Source organism: Ursus maritimus, unplaced genomic scaffold (genome assembly GCF_017311325.1).
Source record: "Ursus maritimus isolate PB19 unplaced genomic scaffold, ASM1731132v1 scaffold_4, whole genome shotgun sequence".
NCBI classification, from domain to species: domain Eukaryota; kingdom Metazoa; phylum Chordata; class Mammalia; order Carnivora; family Ursidae; genus Ursus; species Ursus maritimus.
In genome coordinates, this window is record NW_024426552.1 from 89,717,241 (window position 1) to 89,742,687 (window position 25,447).

General features: G+C 40.6%; 1 protein-coding gene across 6 annotated transcripts in view; it reads right to left on the bottom strand.

The window, feature by feature from the left end:
• FNDC3B (fibronectin type III domain containing 3B) overlaps positions 1–25,447 on the bottom strand; it is a 380,755-nt gene that overhangs the window by 137,013 nt on the left and 218,295 nt on the right. For all 6 annotated transcript variants that reach the window (XM_040621603.1, XM_040621598.1, XM_040621601.1 and 3 more), the window contains 3 exons: positions 21,656–21,732; positions 4,657–4,900; positions 921–1,211 (listed from right to left, as the gene is read on the bottom strand). In XM_040621603.1, the coding sequence (XP_040477537.1) occupies positions 921–1,211; positions 4,657–4,900; positions 21,656–21,732 (612 nt within the window). The remainder of the gene's footprint in view (positions 1–920; positions 1,212–4,656; positions 4,901–21,655; positions 21,733–25,447) is intronic.

Consider the following 25,447-nt stretch of genomic DNA (forward strand, 5'->3'; position numbering starts at 1 on the left):
CACACACACACACACACACACACACAGTCCCTATTCCCATCTGGATGAGGTCTGATAAAATGGAGTATATTTAATGAGTGCTATAATCACTTCTTATTCTGTCTTTCATAGTCGCTCATATCTTTACATACTTATATTTGTAAACTCAGCTTGCTTTTTGAAATGTTACCTTATTCTGCTTCAATTAAGTCAGCCTTCTTTACGTGCCCATATAAAAGCCTGTTTTTAACTCCTGTGGCATCAAAATTCGGTGGTTTCTAAATCTTGGCTAAAAACTTGATTTAAAGCACATATACCTTCTTCCCCAAATTAACCGATCTATAGCCACAAGACCCATCTACAAAAGAACACATGCCCTTTGGAGCTGATGTCTCATATGCGGTGACCTTATTTCTTCCATCTCATTCTTGGGCAATGAACACTTTATTCAGAATGCAAAGGTGGCATTAAATAAGAACTCATGCCTAAACTAAGCAGAAATACATTCCTATTCCACAATGATAAATTTCACTACAGAACCAAGTAATTACATCTGGTTTTATGAGGTATAATTATTTTCAGAGTTAAACTAGCCCGTTCTACTTCTTAGAAAGACCGTTTTACTTTGGATCTCCTCCCTGCCTGTCTATTTGGAGTGAAACAACAGGAAGTGGGCTAATGTGAAAACCCGTTCGGATACTTGTCACTGAGCTTATGTAAAATGTCACATGGCACTTGTGACCAAAAGATATTTCTGCCACAAACTATTAATAAAAAAGAGGATACGATATTCTACCCTCACTCAGAAAACGATCAGAGAGGGTCTAACCAGTCATTCCTAGTAGGAAGACCATGAAATAACACTGTTATGCACAAGATGTTTCTTTTAGGATGTCCAGCTCCATGGTTCACTCTTTACAGCAAACATCTCTGCACATTACCTTGCAAATCTGAGTCATTAGACTTTGGACTGCTCCTTGCTCGCCGCTCCGTTTTCTTGATCCCTGGCCCGCCACCGCTGCCCCCTCCGCTGCCTCCGCCACCGCCGGCACTGTGGCCCTTCCCGTAGCCGTTGTACACGGGTGTGCAGTTGCTTTTGTAGATAGAAGACGGAGGGCTGTTGAGGCGGTTCTGGCGGTCAATCTGGCGGTCTTTCAGTTTTTTGTGCGGAGGCTTGCTGTACTGGTCTTCCCGGGTAATGTAGCTTGACATGCCGTAGAGTGGTATAATTTCTGAAATGGAAGATGGTGACAAATATAAGCTCAGTCTGCATTTTTTTTTTTTTTTTTTTAGATTTTATTTATTTGTTAAAGAGAGGGAGAGAGAGGGACGGAGGGAGAGAAAGAACAAGCAGGGGGAGCAGAAGGCAGAGGGAGAGGGAGAAGCAGACTCCCTGCTCAGCAAAGAGCCCAATGGGGCTCAATCCCAGGACCCTGGGACCATGACCTGAGCTGAAGGCAAGATGCTTAACTGACTGAGCCACCCAGGTGTCCCTGAATCTACATTTTCAATAAGAAATTTTAAATGGTCAAAAGACCTGGCTCCTGAAAGAAGAAGTTTAAAAAACTACTAGAGTAAATATTTTTAATTTTACATATATATAAAATACACGTTTAAAATGTTCCCATTCATTTTGAACCAATCGAGGAATAATCATTAAAAATTATATTGTGTGAAAAAACAAATAACTGTACTGTGTGTTCATGAATGTTCCAGAAATTATGGAAAATACTGAAGACAAAGTTCCTGTCCATGAAGAGTTCATAATCTAGTTGAATTTATATTTAATTTGATTTTCCTGTCAAAATCAGTCAAAATGTAAAGAGCCAACGTTTGAATAAAACTTACTAACATGATGAGATGAAAAATTTCCACTAAAAATAATCAAAGCTCACAGAATCCGGGGAGATGTTCAAAGAGAGACAGGGGTAGACAGAAGCCATCTCTGCAACCTGGTGCTGCACATAAGAGGCTGTGGTCTTAGACTTCTATTCTGGAGTCATCGAGAGGCAAGACAAACCGACTAAGAATGTCACCTGGCTTCACTATGTAGATTTTTTTTTTTAAGATCTTATTTATTGGAGAAAGAACGAGTGGGGGGAAGGGGGGTATGGAGCTACCAGGTAGAGGAGGCAGAGGGAGAAGCAGACTCCCTGCTGAACAGGAAGCCCAACACAGGACTTGATCCCAGGACCCTGGGATCATGACCTGAGCCGAAGGCGGATGCTTAACTGACTGAGCCACCCAGGTGCCCCTACTATGTAGATTTTTAAGTGGCTCCAAATAAAAGAATGGGAGCCCACAAAACAATTTCAGATCTTAGGGGAAAACATTTATTTTAAATTAAAAACGTTAAATCAAAAATTGTATTTAGGCATCAATAAAAATGACAATATATAACACAGAGATTGGGTCCTTAAATGTTTATAAGAAAAAAGGGCCCCATATGTATAGAATGACCAAATAAATTAGCATTCCAAACTGAATACTTCTGAGAGTGGGAAGGTAGCATTCCTAATTATGGCTCTGGACAAGACACCTAAACCAGGACTGTTTTAAGCATACTAGGAATGTACCGTCACCCTACATAACATAACTGACATTTCAACTGATGGATGGTAAAGCTCCACTTTTCTTTCTGTTCACATAGCTTAAGGAAGATCTTTAAAAAGCAAATCTTCACAAGGTAGCCAATTTGCACTAAAGAATGTGAAAAAACAAATGCAACCCGTCAGACTTGATTTCGGCTCAAGTCATGATCTCAGGGTCATGAGATCAAGGCCCATGTCAGGCTCCCCACTCAGCGAGGAGTCTGCTTGAGATTCTCTCCCTCTGCACCACCCCCCACGCTCACTCTCTTGATCTAAGAGCCTATGCCCAATTAAATCATATCCAAATATACAAAAAGGAGAGTAAATGTTTTAAATATCACAATATGTTACACTTGAGATTTAAGATATTCACCATGGACACTAATATAATAATCTTTTAAAACATACTGAAACTTTACTCCTCTGGTGTAGGAAATTAAATGTTTACATTGTTTTTAGATATGTGCATTGAGAAGTACGGTAAGGGAATATATAAAGGGCTTTTTATCTATAAAGCAAAAGGATTTTGTTTTTTGCTTTCTTTAATTTGAAATCAATGAGGCACTTTCATTTGTACATTATTGTACTGTGGTATTATAATGAAATTAAACCAAAACACCCTATGAAACGAAGACGCTATTTTTTTCTTAATTCTAAGGACCGTTTAAATCATACTGCTGTCTAGAATTGCCGAGGACATCATTTACAAACAGTAACTATGCGGCATCGTACTAACACACTGCCAGCACACGGCAGGTCACACACCCTTCATCAAGCAATTAGACAGTAACCCGGCTTTTGGTCATTAAGCTCGGACCAAATCAGACAACTCTGACAATACTCAAATATCTAATACGTTGTGTCAAAGCACTGAATACTTTCTTAAAAATGACATTCAATTACATTTTTCAGATTTTATCCAAATGTTTTCATGGCATCTCCTATGTTTTGGGGTGTTAGTTATGTCACTAGGCAGGAAGATTATATTGATGCAAAGTTTTCGATGCCATCATTTCTCCATACCCCGCTATGACAGCACTTGATTCTTTTGAATTTTATATTAAGTTTCTTTCTAACTACTAAACGAACAAAAAAACCAAAACAACAAAATCAAATTCGATCCCTAAGTTGGGACAGGATATTCCACTTAAAATAACCACCTCAGATTTTTCTTTTGTTAAGAAAAAAAAATTACAATGTGAAATAAACATACAGGGAAAAATATATATATGTACATACATGATTGATAAGAGACAGGGAAGTGACAATCCGCTATGGTGTAACAGCAATTCTCGTATTTGAACCAATATAAAAAATGTCTGAAGTGATAAAATGCTTCAATGCAGAGAAGAAAATCACTTTGCAAAAGCCTTAGACACGTTAGACGTCAAAGTCTCATTTTTTACGTCAATTATCTGGTTTCTTGGTATCCAATTTGATAGAAAAAGGCCTTAGACTAAACCAACACCAAGGCCGAAACTAGAAAGACGTCATGTCTGAGACTCTTTCACGTCAAGGTGAGTATCTGGCTACCAGCCAGTGAAACTGGTTAAAGTAAAAACAGGCATCAGGAGGACCACCTCGAGGGGATTCTGAGTTCTACTGAGACTACAACACAGAGCATCCGGGAAAACGAAGGATTACTGAGTCCTCAGAGTCTTCTATCACTGGAAGTTGGGCACAAAACACTTAATTTCCCTGCTACCGCTAGACCATCCGGATGCCGAGGCAACAATGTGCCGAAGTTCAACTTCGGGCCACCGTCACATACAAATACGTAAATGGGACACAGGAACAGAGCACACGCCACTTATTTCTTACTACACTTACTTCTTACTACCCCACCCCCTTCTCTTTGTGCAGTGGGTGGAACAGGGGGCAGAATCTTGGAAAATATAAAGATTCCACAAAGGAATCTTTGCAAGACACACTTGGAGACAAAGGAAGCTAGGAATTTCTCGTGAGCTTTCAACAGCATGTAGATCCCCTTCGACAGGCTCATTACAGGAGAAACAAAGGGCTCTCTGGTTCTCCTAAGCTACTGCCCAGTTTCAAGAGCTCCCAATGCCAGCAATAATCTACTCACCTTGCTCGCCGTATATTGTAGGGGGAATATGGTGCTGAGGAAAAAACTGAGGCGGCATATCTCCAGGTCCAGTAACAGGTGGGTAGTAAGCCGTGTGCGAGTTATGAATAAAATGGGGGTGGTGAGTCAGGTAGGGGGGTAGGTGATGGGTTGGAGACATGGCTGACGGGTAGCTTGGAGGGTAACACTCGGGAGACTGGGGTGTGACCACCACCCGGCGGACTCCAGTATTGTCTTCAATCACCTAAAGAAAAGAGCAGAAAGAAGAATGTCGTATGTATTATTAACAAACATCCTGTGAACATATATACTGTTTAATTACTTTCCTTAATTTAATTTTCTCTCCTCAAGGAATAAAAAATTAGTGCATGTTGAATTCTGGTTCTCCAATTCAACCAGTTTTTAAATGAGTTTTAGAAATAATAATGTTTAACAATTAAAATTTATGAAAATAAACTTTTCACCAACCACTTGATTCAATTACACAAAACTTTTTGGAGAGATCAATGGCTTGATAATAAATCTTGTTTGTCTCATAAAATTTTCCAAGAAGACTTGGAAGAATACTTCTGAAGACTTCAACTAAGACAACTGAATTTTAATGTGTGATTTAGTTGATTTGAGGAATGACTTTGAATATAACTAAGGGTTCAGTGGTTTTCCAGAAAGAAGAGATTTCTGAGCAACAGAAATGTACTACAGGGCAGAGCTTTCCAGATTGGCCTGACGACTTCCGACCGATTCCTGCTTTAGCATAACCATTCCATTCGTACAAGAGCTTTAGGAAACAAAGGGAACATTAACTTCAGAGGCCAGGGCAGTACCAAAGGTTCATTTATTTATTTATTTATTTTTTATTTTAATGATTTTTTTATTATATTATGTTAGTCACCATACAGTACATCCCCGGTTTCCGATGTAAGGCTCGATGATTCATTAGTTGTGTATAACACCCAGTGCACCATGCAATACGCAAGCCCTCCTTATTACCCATCACCGTCTATTCCATTCCCCTCCCCTCTGAGGCCCTCAGTTTGTTTCTCATAGTCCATAGTCTCTCATGAAGCCATTTCCCCCTTCTGATTACCCCTTTCTTTTTATTCCTTTCTTCCCCACCCCGATCATCCTAGTTCTTATGTTCCATAGATGAGAGAAATCATATGATAGTTGTCTTTCTCTGCTTGACTTATTTCACTTAGCATTATCTCCTCCAGTGCCGTCCATGTTGTAGCAAATGTTGAGAACTCGTTCTTTCTGATAGCAGACTAATATTCCATTGTATATATGGACCACAACTTCTTAATCCAGTCATCTGTTGAAGGGCATCTCGGCTCCTTCCACGATTTAGCTATTGTGGACATTGGTGCTATGAACATTGGGTGCATATGGCCCTTCTCTTCACTACACCTGTATCTTTGGGGTAAACACCCAGTAGTGCAATGGCTGGATCATAGGGTAGCTCAATTTTTAACTTTTTAAGGGACCTCCACACTGCTTTCCAGAGTGGCTGTACCAACTTGCATTCCCACCAACAATGTAGGAGGGATCCCCTTTCTCCACATCCTCTCCAACAATTGTTGTTTCTTGCCTTGTCTATTTTTGCCATTCTAACTGGCGTGAGGTGGTATCTCAGTGTGGTTTTGATTTGAATTTCCTTGATGGCTAATGATTTTGAACATTTTTTCATGTGTCTGTTAGCCATTTGTATGTCTTCATTGGAAAAGTGTCTGTTCATATCTTCTGCCCATTTTTTGATTTGTTTATTTGTTTCTCGTGCCAAAGGTTCATTTAATCTGGGACCAAGGATGCGGATGAAATGAGGGGATTCCAACCAATAAAAAACTCGAGCAGTACCAAATCACGACAGACACCTTTGCTCCAAGATGTCCTGACCATGTAACGGGTGCCGTGAAGGGAGACATGAGGACGGGGGACCTGCTATGAGCAAAGGGAGCCCCATCAACACTCTTTCCACATGTTCTTCAAATGCCTTCTAATCCCCAAGGGAGGCAGCTGAGGCAGTACAGTAACAACGTTTATTGCCTCTCTGCCAACTCCACGCGACCTGCTCTCAAAACAAAGGCTTTTGTTGAGATGCAAGACGAGAAATAATACAACAGATACCATAATCAAGAGGGAAAGCTGAGGCGTGCCGAGAACAGGAGCAGGGAAAGGCAGAGTCAGAGTTGCTTCAGGGATCTGAAAGAACTGGTACTGCTGCTGGGACAGCTCAGAGAGAGGCCCCTGGGTCAGGGCCTAAGAGTAAACCTAGATGCCAAAGAGACCAGCTGGCCTAATCAAGTATTTAAGACAATCAGGCACATGCTGGTAGGGAGCTTGCTTAAAAAAAATTTAAAACAACCACCACCAAAAAACATTGAAAATTAAACTTGTATATTGAAATGGATTTCATTACACCTCGGGAGGCTGATTACAGGCCAAAATAAAGTTACTTAATCATGTCTAAAACTTCTAATAAAAAAAAATTATAATAAGCTTTGTGTTTTAAAATACTGTTTGATACAAAACGTCCAGTTTATCAATGTCAGCCTGTACGTGAGTGTACAAGAAAGGTCTTGTTTGAATTAATAGCCATTCATCTTTATGTTAAGAAAGCAAAAATCTTTATGTTTATTAATGAGCCAATTAACAGAACAGTTTCAGAATTAACCACTATGTTAACAGTTCATTAAGAAAACAATATTAACTCCTTAAAATTAAGATTCTGCATCATACTCCCTACTAGAGCTCAAGATGTGGCTTTTTATGTACTCTTTAATAAATGTAACTTCTGGGTTTTGGCAAGCTAATCACATTAACCTCATTTACGAAGGCACAGCTGTCAATTGAAGGTAGAGGTGAAATGATGCTTAAGCTATGACGTCAGAAATTCTAATGTACATGCTGGCATCTTCTATATCATCTAAAATGCAGCGCGTGAGGGGTGCCTGGGTGGCACAGCGGTTAAGCGTCTGCCTTCGGCTCAGGGCGTGGTCCCGGCGTTATGGGATCGAGCCCCACATCAGGCTCCTCCGCTATGAGCCTGCTTCTTCCTCTCCCACTCCCCCTGCTTGTGTTCCCTCTCTCGCTGGCTGTCTCTATCTCTGTTAAATAAATAAATAAAATCTTCAAAAAAAAAAATGCAGCACGTGAAAAGGACATTTGGTAGTGCACTTCGTTCAATTTTTGCATGTGTACAGATTTCTTACTATCTGTCTTTATTCTATAGTCTTCTTTCTCCCCGACTCTGCCACTGACTAGTAAGAAGAAAATAAGGTATGTTCCAGCTGTTTCTCTTTCATAGAACCTTCATGTCAATCCTGTGTTAGACACTGGGAGGTCCACAGAAGCAAAGTATCTGTTTTCTTGAAATTTGCAACTTTCATTATTTTCATTATTGTAAAACTTCCAATGGTGAGCCAGCCACACAGACCCAGCCAATGCAGTAAAACAAGAACTGGGCCCTCGCTAAACAGGAAGAGCTCTGGGCTTGTAAACAGGAGCCATTATAGCGAGAAGAAATTAGTTTAATTTCATCACAAAAACAAAGCACTTAAAAAAATGAGGTGAACAAAAAGCACTAACAAAGAATTCGAGAGGGGGGAAAAAAAACCCAAAAATATAAGAGATACTCAACTAATACATTAGTTTTTTGCCACTGTATTTTGTAAGAATAAGTATTACCGTTAATTTGAAAAAATCATAAATCTGATGCATAAATTACCCTTCACAAAAAAAATAGGTTTCCAGTCAGAAAGCCAAATAGCTTTTTGACACCACAAATTGCCTACATATATGAAAATTGTTTGACAGCCCCATTTTTAATTATCTTAAATTATTCTGCGGTATTTGTGTAAGACATCTATTTACATGTGCTTGAGTAATGGGACTCTTTCAGAAAACTGCTCCTTCGCCAGTCAAGGCCTACCTCATCATTAAAAATATTTTAAAGAAATGAAATATTAAATATTTCTGAAATAATCAGAAACAAAAATAAAATATTTCTGAAATAATCAGAAACAAAAATAAATACGCTGAATATTTTGTTCATTGTTCTTCCATAACACAGACTGCAATATATTTAATGATCAAATTCAGTTTTGATCTACGTCTGAGGAAATTGTGCCTACGCTCCTCCCAAGAATAAGACAGTCCAAGGAGCAATAAAAATGCACAAAATAATAACTCAGGAAATCGTGGTAATACTGCTCTTTGTTTAAAAATGTGGTTCACAGGGGTGCCCGGCTGGGTAGGTCAGTTAAGCATCTGCCTTCGGGTCAGGTCGTGATCTCAGGGTCCAGGGATGGAGCCCCGTGTCGGGCTCTGCTTCTCCCTCTCCCTCTGTCCCTCTGTGCTCTCTCTCTCAAATAAAGAAATAAAATCTTTAAAAATATATAAATACTGAGAAATTTGTACATGTCTAGTATTCTTCCTAAGCGGAGATCTAGACACAAGGATGAGAGGCTGGAGAACAAGGTGTTCCCAAGAGGGAGAATCTCTGTCCCAGCGCACCAGTGTTTTCGTAAGTATGACCAAGAGAACCATTAAAACAAAATAACGTCGCTGGTGGGGGAGGGGGGAGAGCAAAAGGGAGCGGTCAGGGGAGCAGCCTGGAGAGGGAGAGGAAGAAACTCACAGCCAGGGCTGGGTCTGCCAGGGGGGGACATGGCTTATCTCATTTAACTTCCTTAGCGCCTACACAGATGTTTGCATCCCTGTCGCACATGAGGAAACTGAGGCACGGCATGATTCAAATGTACAACTAGTTCAGCTGCAGAACCCGATCTGGTCTGTACTCCAAAGTTTTCGTTATGTGGAGAATTATACAGAAGTTAGGTATGCTGAGAAATAAATATGTGAATAATGAACCACGGGAAACAGAATAGTTGGGTTCTCAAGAGATGTGAAAGGATTCCAGACAAACCAGTATTTACTGACTACTCGTTGCGCTGCTTTAATACCCTCTGTCTGAAATAAGGCAACACACATTAAGGTCCTGGAACAGCCACAGGCACCTAAAAGAAAAATCTTACCTAGCCATTACTGCTATTAAGATTACACCTCATTAACTCCTCCCAACAATCCTGTGAGGCATGGCCAGTTATCCCCATTTTAGAGATGAAGAGGAATGAAGCTCGGGAAAGTTCAGGGAACCGGCCCAAGGTCAGAGAGCGATGGGGGAAGAGAGGGAACAATTCTGAGTCCCAAGAATTAAAACAGATCTCTTAACAACACTTATATTTTGAGCGTCTTTTCTCGTAGCTAACAGAGAAGGAAGGCAGTTCCCCTTACTGAAATAAAATGCTCCACAGGAAACTTTTTTTAAAGATTTATTTATGTATTTGAGAGTGAGAGAGAGAGAAGAGAGCGTCTCCAGCAGACTCCCCGCTGAGCACGGAGCCTGACATGAGGCTCGATCTCACGACCCTGAGATCATGACCTGAGCTGAAATCAAGAGTCAGACGCTTAACCGACGGAGCCACCCGAGCACCCCTCCACAGGAAATTCTAATTAACTCCTCTGTTCCTCCAACTCTCTCCCTTCTACTTCTGGGTTGCAAGCAACAACAATCAAAAGAAGAGCTTAAATGGTAGGTAACAAAAGAGAAGTTTTATAAAAGGCTGCTGCAGACAGCCGAGAATGATCCAGGGGGCGGGTGGAGCAGAATGCGCACGGACACGCAAGAACCCACACGCACTCAGGCAGCGTGTGAGGCCGGGCAGCCAGCTTGCTGCAGCGGCAAGAACACCGAGCTGCCTGCACACAGGAAACTGGGACCAAATGAGTTCGTGAAAGTCAGGCTCCAGCTCAATTCCTAACTGCTGCCAACATACTTGAAACGGGCTCCCAGGCTATTCCAGGAAGGGAAGAAGTCTCCACTAAAACTAAGCACGCAAGCAGTGAACAAGGAGAAGAAAAGGCCAGGCAGTACAAAACCCCTGCGTGGAATGGGCAGGCCAACAGTCCAGGCTTCTCCCAGCCAGCCTGGTGCCCCCTGCCCCCGCAGCACCTCCATCCTGCAGCAGAGGTCACAGATCTGTCTCCTGCCCGCACTCCAAGTCCCCCAAGGGCACCTGGACACACAGGAGGCTTTTGATAAATGCTGGCTGAGTAAACAAATAAATGAAAGAGCAAGAAGGGATGGAGAGAGGGAGAGAGGGAAGATGACTCTGATTTGATGTCCACCAAGACTTATTTACAAATTCCTTATCAAATTTTCTCCCTTAATTCAGGTAAGTACATCCTATTCTAAAATCTCATTTAATCTAAACCCAATTAATTCCAGACTTGTCATTCCTGACTCTCTTATTTTACATAAATGTGATTTTACCAAAAGAAAGACAGGGACAAATGGACATTTCCAATATAAGTTCTACTTCAATCCCAAATGCAGCTGAGAAATTTTATTCATACAAAAGTGTTAGCTCCCACATTTCTTTCTTGCACTAACGCTTCACTCGGCATTTTCTAATATAGTGAACAGCATAAAAGAGTAAAAGCAGGTCTGTTCTCCATGGAAGGCAGAGATTTGAAACCTAAAGACCATCCTTCCCCTAGCCCATCCCCTTCTTGCTATCCTGGAGGAAACTCCCACAACCACCCCCAAGTGCCATTAGAAGAAAGTGAAAACTGGCAATAAACGAATATTCAAAGAGCAATCCAAAAGTTACAGGAGCAGGCAGTCGTTCCATTTGATAGAAGTTAGTTACTGGACTTAAAAAGGGTGGCAGAACTGAATGTATTTCCCAAATCTCCTGACTTACTTCTTCCTGTCTTTACAAATTTAATGATTACAACTGTGGTTGAAAACACCAAACACTACTTCCCATTTTCACTACTCTTCCTATCCGTAATGGCTAACACTGATGAAATATTATTTGCTCTTTCTAGCAGGCTGAGGACCAGCTCCTTTTGCCATACAGCGTGGCTAGTTTTGTAGCCAAAAGGAAAAATAAATCATTGATGATGTTTCTGGGTTTCTTCTAAAAACCCTTTCAATGGTATCATAAGATTATTCTGCAGAAGAGCTACAGATTGATAATAAATATCCTTCCCTGGATCAAGAAATGAAAGTTCCAATTACTTTTCTCAAACAGTTCTTGCCAATGGTTAAACAACTCATTTCATTTACTTTATCGATAACTAAACGTAAGGTTTTAAGTAATAAGGTGATACACGAATAAACAAAAATTCCCCAAATAGTTTTACCTACACACTCATTGCATCTAGAAACCTTCAGTTTTCCACTGGTCCTTAGTTTTTAACCCACATGCCAGCTCCAGGCAATGGCTAGTATAGACTAAGCAGAAAATGGTTAGATCCGGATACAAATCTGAGGTTGCTGTACAGGAGATCACAATTATTTATTTTTTTTAAGTTTATTTTTTTTAATTTTTTAAGGATTTTTTAATTTAAATTTAATTAACATATAATGTATTATTAGTTTCAGAGGCAGAGTTCAGTGATTCATCAGTCTTATATAACTAACCCAGTGCTCATGACATCACGTGCCCTCTTTAATGCCCATCACCCAGTTACCCCGTTCCCCCCACCTCCAGCAACCCTCCATTTGTTTCCTATGATGAAGGGTCTCTTATGGTTTAACTCTCTCTCTGACTTCATCTTATTTTTTCCCTCTCTGGGGGTCACAATTACGTGGCGTTTGTCTTCAGTACTTCTGGATGACGCTCACACACAGGCTTGCTCCAGAGGTGACCAGTATGAGGAGATAACCTCATAAACAGTCACAGCCCCGCTGCTGGCTTTATATATGCCAACACTTACACACACAGAAACATGTCAAGCCACTCACACTTCTTTAAATCTTGAACCTGGAAAAAACACAACGAAGGCACCATATAAATAAAATCAATATTTAGTGCTTTACTAAACACAACTAGCTCTTTCTGGATAACTACCCAGTGATTTAGAACTAAGACCACTGAGAGCTAGAGAGGAGGATGGAAACAGGCACATGGCCTATAGTACCTCTTTAACCCATCAGCTTGGTAAAGCGTGCAAATGCTGTAGTCAAGGGGACACCGGCAACGACCTAAGACCCCCCAAATTACACAGGATGCCCAGCCAGATCGGAGAAACATCGTAGGCTCAGCTGCCGCAACCTGAGGATCCCACAGGGAGACAGAGGTCCCTGCTTCGGAAGAGCTAAGGTCTCAAGACGCTGCAGACAGCCAGAGGCCTCCTCCAACACAAATCAGCACTGTGCTGCGGCTGACGACTAAATGGCAAATGGCTTCATCTGGTGTACAATGAAAGGTGACAGTAACAATGCCTGTGATCTGTGTGTCAATTAACAGCTTATAAAGCATTTGGCACAAAACTTAACTTGCATAATATGCAGCAAACCTCTAACTTCTAACATAGGCAACACCACCATCCTCGATTCGAGGTGAAGTACCTTTAGGAGCGATTAAGTAACTTAACCTAAGGCCAGGTGAGCGCTTGTCAAGATTCACACCCAAGGACTCTGGAAATGCGGTGCCTTTTCTAGCCTAGTTTCTTGTACATCACCAACCTAAATAGTAAAAAGGACCACATTTGAGATCAAAACCCAAATCGAATCCTCCCCAATGTGCACATAAGCACACTGGACAGCGAGAATAGTTACATCCACAGAGTTTCAATCAGTCACACGGACCAACTATTTCAGACTAAATGGAAATGCTGGTTTAAGGAACAGAATATTTGTCAGAAGACAAATAGGTGAGTAGACGTCTGATGGTGTAATTTGTGCCAAACTGAGCTGCCTTTAATGCATTACTAAAGACATCACTGTGGGAGTCTGCGGGTGGTTAGTGTGCTGGCCTGGCGGTCTCCGTGGACCTGCGCGCAAGAGACAGCCAATCACATCTCTTCTCTCGAACGTCTCAGGCACACTCATGCCCACGGAAACATAGACTATTCTAGACTGTATCTATGAATTTTATGTATTACATTCACAAATGCCTCACCAGTCTGCCAATGGGCTCCATGGCACAAGGATTAGGAATCCGTGCTGACGATACTCAGATCATATTTATCACAGAGCAAAATAAGTATATTATAATTCTAAGTCCAACTTCATAAACCAGATGGATTTCAAAGAGTGTGCAGGAATATAAAATCCACCTAACCTTGGTAAAGTTTTGTACACAAGTTGAGCAAAGGTATTTTTCCAAAAAAGGCTGTTATATATGACAAACGTGGGTTACTAATTTATAAAGACAAATTGTGCAATAAAGTTAAATATAGTATTATGTGTATAATTTAACACTTACTGATTCAGAAGTCATTTCTACATGCGACTCTCAATATTATTTTTTATTATTTTCTTTTCTTTTTAAAGATTTTATATATTTATTTGACAGAGAGGGAGACAGCGAGAGAGGGAACACAAGCAGGGGGAGTGGGAGAGGGAGAAGCAGGCTCCCTGAAGAGCAGGGAGCCCGATGCAGGGCTGGATCCCAGCACCCTGACCTGAGCCGAAGGCAGATGCTTAATGACTGAGCCACCCAGGTGCCCCTCAACATTATTTTTTTAAAGATTTATGTATTTATTTGAGAGAGAGAAGGGGGGAAGGGGAAAGGGGAGAGGGGAGAGAATCTTAAGCAGACTCCACACTGAGTCTGACACAGGGCTCAGTCTCAGGATCCTGAGATCATGACCTGAGCTTCAATCAAGAGTCAGACACTTAGCCAACTAAGCCACCCAGGCGCCCTTGTCTCAATATTATTGTGAAAATCAACTATCATTTTCCTATTGAAGTAAAAGACAGCATTCCGTCAAAAGAACACTAAACACTAAGAGAGGGTGCCACAGTTTTGGTATTGCTCGTGGAAACTTACTTATATTCTCATTTAGTCTCCTTTTTAAGGAACAATATGAACAGTAGAGTGAATCACCTAATTGAGATCCGGAAAAAACCTCAGAGATCCTCCAACATTTTCCTTTCCCTTCCTCTCTCTATAAGGTCAAAACAACGCCAGCCAGCCAGCCAAACTGCGATAAATGCCTGGTATGTGCTGGGCACCTTTCAAGGAACTGGAGACCCAGTGATGCAGGACACAGAGGAGCGCTGGACTTGTGAAGCTTACGCGCTAAAGGGAAGGAAGGCCCACAATCAAGTAAACAAACAAGTGGAACACCCAAATAATTTTAAAATATTCCTAATATGTAAGTGATGAATCACTAAATTCCACTCCTAAAATCAGTATTACACTACATGCTAACGAACTAGAATTTAAATAAAAATTTGAAAAAAAATTCCTAAAATCACACAAGGAGTTGGACACAGCCCACCGGGCTCACGTTTCCTTCTCTTAATCCTGCGTTCTCTTATGCCACAATGTCAGGATCTGAGAAACGGAAGAAATTCAGGAGAGAAGGCAGAACAGGGAGACAAAGAAAAAGCTCAGAAAGAAGAAACTCACACCGTGCTCTGAGGGAGGGTACGTCCCTGGTACATTTCTTTAATTTTGCGCTGCCAACCCTGTCTGTAATTCATTCCTCAGACAAAATAAGCCATAAAACGAAAAAGAAAGTTGCTGTGAATCTGTTAATAATGGAATTAAAACAGAACGAACATGTAAGTTCTCTGCTCTTTTCCACAGAAGCTCCCGACTGCCGTGCACATACTCTGCCCATTGTGGAAATTTTCCTAACTTCCTATAAAAAAATCTATTCTTCCCAAGGACTTAAAGTCTTGAAAGAGACACTAATTCTCTTATCATTGGCTACCAAAGGGGTCTGATTCTCAGACTGTCAGGGCTCAGGGCAATCCCCGAGCTCCTTTCTGCTCATCATTTTCACAGTATTGAAGGTGGAACCCAGCATTGGTTTAATCCCAGGTTGTAATTATCCAAAGGAAGTGGTTGGGGCTAATATTTATAGCTATCAGCTGGCCTGGCTGAGCAAAATGGGGAAAAGCATTCCATGGTTTCCATCTAACAGACCCCATTATTTCTTCATAGGAGCTCTGATTTCTGGCCAACTCTTGAAACAATCCCCACTGGAAAATGACCAACCAAAATTTAAATGCATTTTTCAACACATTTCTTGCTTTTCCCCGGTCAAGGGAAATGAAATATATACAATTTCAACAGGTACCGACCCATTAACGAATTCCCAAAACAAAGAAATGAGGTAAAGTGCGTACTTGTGCTTTAAGAAAAAAACACTCTATCTGAAGTGTTTCAGTTACATCAATTAACCTAAGAGTAGTTTCCTAAATGACAGAATATTAACTTGGATGTTTCACCTTTTCTATTCATATGCTTAAATCTTTTGGTCTACGTAAAATTTCCCATAACAGCTGAAAAACATTTCATAAATTACTATGGAAGCATGGAAAATAAAACTCAAGACATCTGCTTAAGAAATTTTTACATAGAATTATTCATAAAGTTAATGATGAGGTTAAAAAAGCTGAGGAACACCATGGCCAGTATACAGGGAAAGGAAAAATCTGCTTCATCGCACGCAATCTCAGTATGTATTAAGGAAGGCAAAGTCTGCCAAACTTTCATTGAAATTGTTCTAGCAGTCTTCTTCAGAACGGTATCTCCCACTTCCTAAATGCCCACTGTGGACGACATGCCTCACCTAACACTCCTCTTAATCCTTACCTCTACCACATCAGGTAGGTACTCGAGTATGTGAAAAGAACTTGCCAAAGTTACATGGAAAGTAGCCATGGTGAAATCTGGTGGAATTTGAAGGCAGGCCTCCTCCAGTACTGTCCATATTCCTCCCAGCTGTAGTACTCGCCCTTCCCCAGACTTTCAACCCTAATCACATTCACAGTTGTTTTTACGAAATGGAAATAATGCTGATGAAAGTGATAAGACTAAATACCCTCTTATCTAAGTCTACTTTCTCAGAGTTGGCGGGGGAGGGGGGGAGCTTAGACTCTATTTTCTCTTAAGTTGAAAAGGTCAGGTTACTTTTTCCTCATACCTCTCCCAGCGTCTCACCAAAAAGTAAAGCACAAAATACACACACGCTGTAACATATAAAAACCCGCAGTATCAGAGACGACGGAGTTGAAAGGACAAGATTCCATGGCTCTCCTGCCCTATCCCAAGTCCACATTATTTCAGGGCCATGGGTTCAGTCCTTCTCAACACCCTCCTCCAAAAAACACCAGACCGTGCAGAGCAGAGCTATCTTTACCGCTCGACGTTTAGCTTTCTGTAAGATGATCTGTTCACTGCTGACATTTGTATTTGATCAATCTCATCAATTTATCTTTAAAGCACTTTCAGCTACTGAATTATGTCATGAATGCTATAATGAAGAATTTCTCCATTGACTCAGATGAGAGTTACTAATGGAACATCTTGAATCATTCACCTGCCTCCCTTTTCAGTTTTCTTCCAACCATGGACCGTGCTCACTATGTGAGCAGCTGGTATTTTAGCACTGGAAATGCGCAAGCAGGCACGGCACACGTCCGCACTCGCACTGGCAGAAGGTAATGTAACATAAATCAAATATACACATCAAGGCAGGCTCTGAAGCTGACTCTGAAATCACAGCACAGAGGGAAACAGGCCGTGAACTCAGAAGTGCCTAGGCTGCAGTACTGGTTCTACTCAGGACCGCAGCTTCCTCATATGTAAAGTGCAGAAGTAAAGAAAGCATTTAGCACAGGGGACACCATACACAGTAGTTACGACTGCAATCGCCAACCACGTCAGAACAGGCTGGCCCAGGTTTCCCAGCTGTGCCATAATGAACCATTAGCAGGACTAGTCACATCTTCTCTCCCCCCCTCTTTTATAAAGGCTTTACTGAGATATAATTTACATACCATAAAATCTATCTTTTTAGAGTATCTCATTCAGTGGTTTTTAGCATATTCACAGAATTGAATAACCATCACCACTGTTTTAAGTTCCAGAACAGTTTCATCACCTTCAAAGAAGTACCGTACCCATTAGCAGTCACCCCCTAATACTCTCTCCCCTAGACCCTGGCAACGACTAACCTGTTTTCAGTGTCTGTGGATTTGCCCCTTCCTGACATTATAAATAAATGGGATGATACTGTGTCTGGCTTCCTTCACCCTTAGCATAGTATTTTCCACGTTCATCCACATTTTAGCGTTAATCAGTACTTCCTTCTTATGGCTGAATAATATTCCATTGTATGCATATATCACATCATGCTTATTCATTCATAAAGCCGATGGACCTTTGGGTGTTTCCATCTGGGAGCTATTATGAATAATCCTGTTATGAACACCTCTAAGTTTTTGTGTTAACACATGTTTTCCTTCCTCTTGAGTATACGCACAGGAGTGGAACAGCTGAGTCATGTGGTAACTCTATTCAACTATTTGAGTAAATGCTTTGTTTTCCAAAGCAGCTGTACCATTTTATATCACCACATGCAGTATAGAACAGTTGCAATTTTTCCACATCCTTGCCAACACTTGTTATTATCGATCTTTTTAACTACAGCCGTCCTAGTATATATGCATGAAGTATATTTCATCGTGGTTTTGATTTGCATTTCCGCGATGGCTAACAATGCTCAGCATCTTTGTGCTGATTGACAAACTCATACATCTTCTTTGTAGAAATGTCTATTCTGATCCTTCACCCATTTTTAAATTGGGCTGTCTTTTTATTCTTGAGTTGTAAGATTTCTTTACACATTCTAGCTACTAGTCCCTTCTGAAATATATGACTTGCATATATTTTCTCCTGTTCTTTCAATTCCCTTTTCACTTTGTTGATGGTGAAAAAGTTTTGATTGAAGCACATAAAATTTTAATTTGGATGACATTAAATTTATCTTTTTTTTTTTTCCTGCTTGTGCCTTTAGTGTCACATCTAGGAAGCAACTGCCTAATTTAAGGTTACGAAATTTTACTTCCGGTTATATAGTTTTAGCTCTTACACTTATGTCTATACCCCATTTTGAGTTAATTTTTGTCTATTGGTAGGGAGTAGGGGCCCAACTTCATTCTTCTGCACTTGCATATCCAGTTGTCCCAGTACCATTCATTGAAGAGGCTGTTCTTTCCTCTTCTGCACTGTCTCGGNATTCCTCTCTCTTAAATCCACATTCAGTGAATTTCACTCCTGTTAGGTACACATCCCTCTGATCTTACTACTTTTCCAACTATCAGGTATTTTGTTACTCTCCTTGAACCTTCAAATCTTTGAAGCAAATCTATGCTACATTCACTTTGTTTCAGCTTGGCCAGCTGCTTACATTTAAAAACATTTATCAAGTACCTACTATTATGTACCAGACAGTATTCTAGATTCCCAGATATAATACCAACGAGGCACTAGGAGTTCTTGAGGATGGTTATAAAATTGTATTGTACTTCGTGCTGAAGATGGAGACGAAGGACCAAAGATGCTGAAAAAAACAGAACCACCATTTCCATGTTGGGGGTTCTTGAAAGGGTTACACTGAGGAGGGCCATCTGAATGAGAAGAATGACTGAACTGTTAGACAAAGAACAGCTCTAGAGTATTCCAAGAAGAGGGATATAATGGGCACAAAAGTATGTAGTTGAGAAAAGGCCAGATATATCCAAGGGACCAAAGTTTAAGGCGGTAACAACACAGGCCACAGGAAAAGGTGACCCTCAAAAGGAGAGCAAAGTTAACTATTAGAAATTTATCCAGCACACTAGAGAACTTGAACTTTGCTTTGATGCAATGTACACCCAACTCTAGATCTGAATGAGGGAGTCACAGATATTTGAGGAAAAGAACTGTGGGGATCCAATGCAGAATTGATATGCATAGGGACAGAATAGTGCTGGGCACTTCTCAAATATGTCCAGCTGGGAGGAGAATCTGTGTGGTGTGTGTGTGTGTGTGTGTGTGTGTCTTTCTTTCCAGAACTACACAACAAAACGTACTTTGCTCCTTAGATCCCTTGGTGACAACAAGTCTCCTAAGACATTTGACACCTGGTTCCAGGTTCCACCCTCCTCATTTCTTTGAGGGATATGTGCCACGTGAGCTTTAAAAAGATGTTGTACAAGCATTCTACCAGTTTCTCAGTTTTCTTCCTTATTAATAATCGGTTTTACCCGGTCACTTCCCTGTCGGGTATCATTAAAGGGACAGTGCTACCACCGAAGGTCATTTAACTCTGGGCCCATCCTCTGATCCGGGAGCCCATCTACAGGAAGTCGAATATATGCCTTACAGACTGCCTTTTTTCTCTTTTCTCAATTCAGAATCCAAATTATTCCATTCCTACTCTTCTTCCAATACCCTCTAGCATTTTCTGCCATAATTTTCAGCTGAAAAAGTGCTTCGTTTTACTTCCATCTCAGGTTTACAAAAGTGAGTTTACAGCTCTGCTATTAATCCTTCTGCTTGGATTTTCTATAGAAGTTTTTATAGAATCAGAAATAGACCACAGTATAAACTTCTCTATTTCTCCTAGGACTCCCAATAAATGTTTTGCAATTAGTGTGATCACAGCAACACCACCAGCAAGAAAAAGCCCACTGCAGCTTCTCTTCACTAGAATGTCCCAACTTTTTAACTGCTATTTCTTAAATGGGCCTTTAGTATAAAAGGTGTTACTTCGCTATCACAATTGTAAGAACTGTACTCGGTTCAACGGAATGAAATGCTTCCTCAAAATAAATGAGCAGGAGACATAATGGCATTCTACATTCCTTGTTCTTTTCTGTTAACTGACTGGTGACGTGAACGTGATCCATCATCACGTGTCCCGGCTGGAAGGGCCTGCTCTGCACCCTTTCTCCTCCCCATGATTCTTATTTACAAAGACTTGTATAAAACAAGTCATTTATTTGCAACAGTGGGGAGACGGGCCAACATTTTGACTACTCAAAAAAAAAAAAAAAAAGATGTCAAATTGGCTCACACAAAAGTAGGGATGGAAAAAATGAAATTATAGTGGCTGCACTATGGCTCAGACAGTGAAGAAATGGCTAAGTTTTAACATCAGAGGAGGATAAATCTTTGATTCCTGCCTGCACTTTAGCAATTTTCCTATGCAGCTGCCAATTTTTCTCACCCTAGCAAAATCATTAAGAACTGAAAATTATAGATTTTTAAAACCACTTCAAAAGCAGACAGAGGGACAGAGAAAGAAGAGAAAGGAAAAAAAATCCAGAAGGATAATCCAAAAAATGTTAATGCAATGATTATCTTCTGTGGGTAGTAAAACTATAAATATTTTTGTCTCTCTTCTGTCTTTTCTGATTTTTTTTCTAAGGAGTATAGAATGCTCTTATAATCACACAAAAAAGAACAAAATGGGCAGAGAGAGAAAGACAGTCAGGCACTTGGAAAGGAAGCTGTCCAGGGAGAGGGGCAGGGAGGTGCTCACCCTGCACCAAGCACAGGACGACATGACAGTAACGTACAGACACCCACGTTCCAGGCACCCTGAACACGGTGTACCTTGTCTAGTTCATCCTGGAACATTTTTAAAAATCCCTCCAGTGTACCTCTGAAACTGCTTTTACTTTTTTAATTGTTATTGCTGTTTTCTTAAGAAAAAAGTCAAATTTCAGAGAAATTTAAGTACAAACAGCCAAGTTCTCACATCATACTCAGCAATTCACCAAGCCCAGGTGGGGCCACGGTACAGAGAGATGGGACTCCGATAATAAAGGGCCATTCTCTATTTGCTTTAACAATATCTCCTTTGGTATTTTTACCAATTAAGTCTACAAATTCTTTTTTTTTTTTTCCCCCAGCAATCTGTGGTACAGATGGAAGGAAATCTCTACGGCACAAGCAAGTGTGAACACACCTTGGCTGAGGACTGCCTGATAGTCCTACTGTGTTTCTTTGCCTCTGACTCTCTGGCAAGTCAAGAAGCAAGACTTGGGAAGGGCCATGTGGTGCCACCAAAATGACGACAACTCTCACATTCCCCTAACTCAATTAATCTTGGAATGAATTTTTGAAGCCTTAGCATATATTCTCTTGGAACAATGATAGTGCCCATAGTGGGTGGAGAAGCCTGTCCTGTGGTTTACCTGTGAGATATAACCTGGAGGCACATGGATGGGAGGAATGGATCCATTGGGTGACATCATGGGAACTTCAGCAGGTCCTATGAGAGACAACAGTAAGATATTAACCGTTGAAGAACTACACATTATTCAAAATAATTATTGGTATTTTAAAAATTAATATATTATCAAAAATGAAGAGAATTACTTTGACTATTTTGTCTTCAATAAGTGGTACATCATGCCTAAAAACTGAAATCATGGATGAAAAAGAAATCTCCAGCTATATAAATCAAGGGTAAAACAAAACAAAACAACACAAAACTATGAGCATCTTTATAAATATTTAATGATTCCCAAAGCCTCAAATTCCATAAACCAAGGCTGCTCAGTTAAGAGTCATCTAACAAAGTAGGGTAATATGGTTGGGTTTTTTTTTTTTTTGCCTTTAATAGAATGTATGATTAATAAATGCTTAAATAAATGTTTAAATATGTCCATCTCCTCCGGTTTAAAAAGCTCCTATATACTTTGGGTTTATAATTTTCATTTTCATTTCAATTATAATTTTCAATCGGTTACTATAACATACCAATTATTTGAAATAGAAGAAACCTTTAAAATATTCCAAATGAATTTCGTTTGCCTCTTATGTTATAAGGCAGGGGGAAAACAGATCATATTTTCAAACGAGGCATAATTAGGAAGATTCATGTCAAAATCACCTGGATTATTTCAAAGTAAAGCTTTCAATTAACAAGGTGTTAGTTTCAAAATATTATAGTCAATAAATGTTAATCACATGTCTACGGCAAATGAAGAGTAGCTAAGCAGCACTTAGTTAATTCAGACACGGTTTGAGTATTTAATTACAAAGAAACTGATCATCATAGCGTTAAAATCAACTTCTAACACCCTTCCAACGATCCTATGATTAAATGGTTTCCCTAGAAGCGCCAGAACCTCACAGTCACGGGGTTTCAGTTTGGTACCTGGCTCCCCTAGTTAGCAACCCACTGCCCCAAAGTCAATCCAAAGCTGTGTTTCTAGTCTGAGATGCGACTTCCTGGCTCCAAGGGCCTTGTATTGTTTATTTGCTTTCTCCTACTGTGTGTTGTGCTGCCGGTAATTAAAATTGTTCGGCTGTAACAAAAACCAAGAAAAACACAACACTTTCCTTGGCAGAAGAAGACAGACCCTCCACTAGTGCTGGTTTACATCGTCAGCACAAGGCACCTTTCACCCCACGGTACAACCCAGTGTTCTAACACCTGCGGGAGACGACCAGTGCAGGGTGTGGAGAGACAAGGCTACTGGGTGCCTATCAGCAGGTCTGCAAGTGTAGAAAAACACAAACAAACAAAACAACTAGGGGCAGGACAGGAAAGAGGCTAGGATTCACGTAAAGCCCGGTATGACTACAGTTCAAGCCAACTCCATGCACAACACACCGAAACAGCCACACCGTCTGACGCTCTAACACATACAGAACCACAGCAGTGGCTCACGGGCTAACACACTGGTAATCGATCAAAACGAAAGACAACAACATGAGAGCGCATGACTGCATGACCCCATTCCATTCTGAAGTAGGATTTAAACGGATACATCCACCAGCCACTGAAGCACTTTCCCAATCAGCTCCCAAATCCATCTTTCTCGTCAGCTTCAGCAGTTTGGCCATCGCCATCAAGGTATTTAGGTATTTAGTAAATATTTTTACTTGATTTGACTCACCTATAAAGAAAAAAAGGTCAGAGGCAAGTCCATCAGCCTTCGCCTGAGCACCGTCTGTGAAACCTGGGAGTCAATGCACTCGGCTCCATGAACAGGCGTCAAAACCATGGCCTCGGCCTGGGTTTCGGTCCCTAGCTCACTATTCACGCTGGTTGTGTGACCTCAGACAACTCATGTAGACCTTCTGAGCCTCACTTCTCAACAGGTGCACATGAGAATAACAATTCTTACCTCGCCAAATCGGGTTTAAAGATTAAGTTCAATAATACGTGCAAAAGTGCTTAGAGCACTGCAGGGCACAATGACTGCCATCAAAATGTTAGCAATCTTCACAAGTTTTTTTGTTTTTTTCATAACTTTTTGCTTTTTCTTGTTTGTTACAATTACGTGGAGTACAATTTTTTTCAATAGATCACGTTCCCGTAATCCATAAAATCAACAAGTATACACTATGGACAATATTGACTTAAGAGGCAAACCTTGCTCATGGGATAAATGCAGTACAGACTGTGAACAGAAATGCTACCATCTCCATAAAGTATTGCTTTTTAATCGCCGAAATATATACCAGGCAAACAGTCTCTTAACCCCAGGCATGACCCCTAAAACTGTTAAAGTCATTTGTAGAAAATGCTTTAAAGCATGTAGGACAAGTAAGTGATTTACAGCCAGAAAATGTTTTCTTCCTGGCCTTGATTTCAAAGTAGCCAAATGACTTTAACATGCTTGTTCCCCCTTCCTCTTGTCACTGTCATCAAACCCTTTCAAAGGGCATTGCGAAACAGATAGTGATGGCTCCCAAAACTCAACTGTGCCTTGGAGCCCTAAGTTCCTCTCCTTTCTGAAATCGACCACCGCACCCACAGGCATTTCGGAGTGGAAACGCTACCAAAATGAAATCCATTCACAATGGTGGTAGGAGAAGTTACTGTGTCTCTAAATACTTACCTCCCGATGAGTGAGTTTACTGCCTCTGCTCCACTGTTTGTGTTTGAGAAGCTCCTGATCTTATTACAACCCTCCCCTCATGAAAACAAACTTCTCCTCCTAAACTTCCAGGACTGCTAGGCTCCTTTTGATTTTTTAATCAATACCCTTTAACCAACACACAAGACTTAAATGATAAGCCTCTTAGCATACGGTGAAAATGCTCTCTTCTTATTCAAACTAACACTGGATATATAAGGCCGGGAAGCCACATAATTTTCTCAAACAAGCCAACCTCCTCTCTGACTTTACTGGGAAATCACTGACCTATTCCACTTTTGAAAACAAAACAAAACAAAGCAAAACTTTAAATCTCTGAGGTATCTGGAACCCCCTTTATTTAAACACTCGTGTTACATATAGGCGGGTCTACACAGATATATGTATCTATAGATTAAATAATCTGAAAACAAAAGTAAACAAACATATACTTCCAAGCTAGTCAGATTTCTTTTTTTGAGAAAGTAATTAAGCAGCAAGCTCAGCTAGAGACCACATGAACTCTTCCACAGACAGATGAAAAACGTCACATGCACGATTTTTAGAATGGAAGTAGAATGTTCGCTAAGAGCCAAGTAACTCCATGAAAAATGCCTTGAGAAGAAATTTGATCAATTTCAGGTTTTAGCCTATGACTTCAAATGTCAAGAATTCCTTTTTTTCGCTGAACAAGATGTGAGACACAAAAAGAACTATGATTGTTTATAGTCATTAAAAAATTTAACTGCAACATGCAAGTACATGGTCTAACATCTTAAAAGTCCACTACCATTTGTTAGTGAATTGATTTTTCATTTGCTTATAGCAAACCTTGAACGAGAAAGGTTGGAGAGCAGTTTAGTCAATCAACAGTAATTCCTGCAAAGATGCTAGGACTTCACTCCCACATCAAAGAGACTGAAGGAAAGCCCAGCAGTGTTGTATTTTTAGGACCACACATGTCCATGGAGAGCTTCTGAGCCCCTGCCAAGGCTGTGAGTGAGGACATTCTGCCTCACTCTGTTCTTCTTCCTCCTACCAGTGACCCCCCAGAGCTCACACATGTACATAATCCATGCTCTGATGCTAAACTCAGAATATTCACCTATTCTG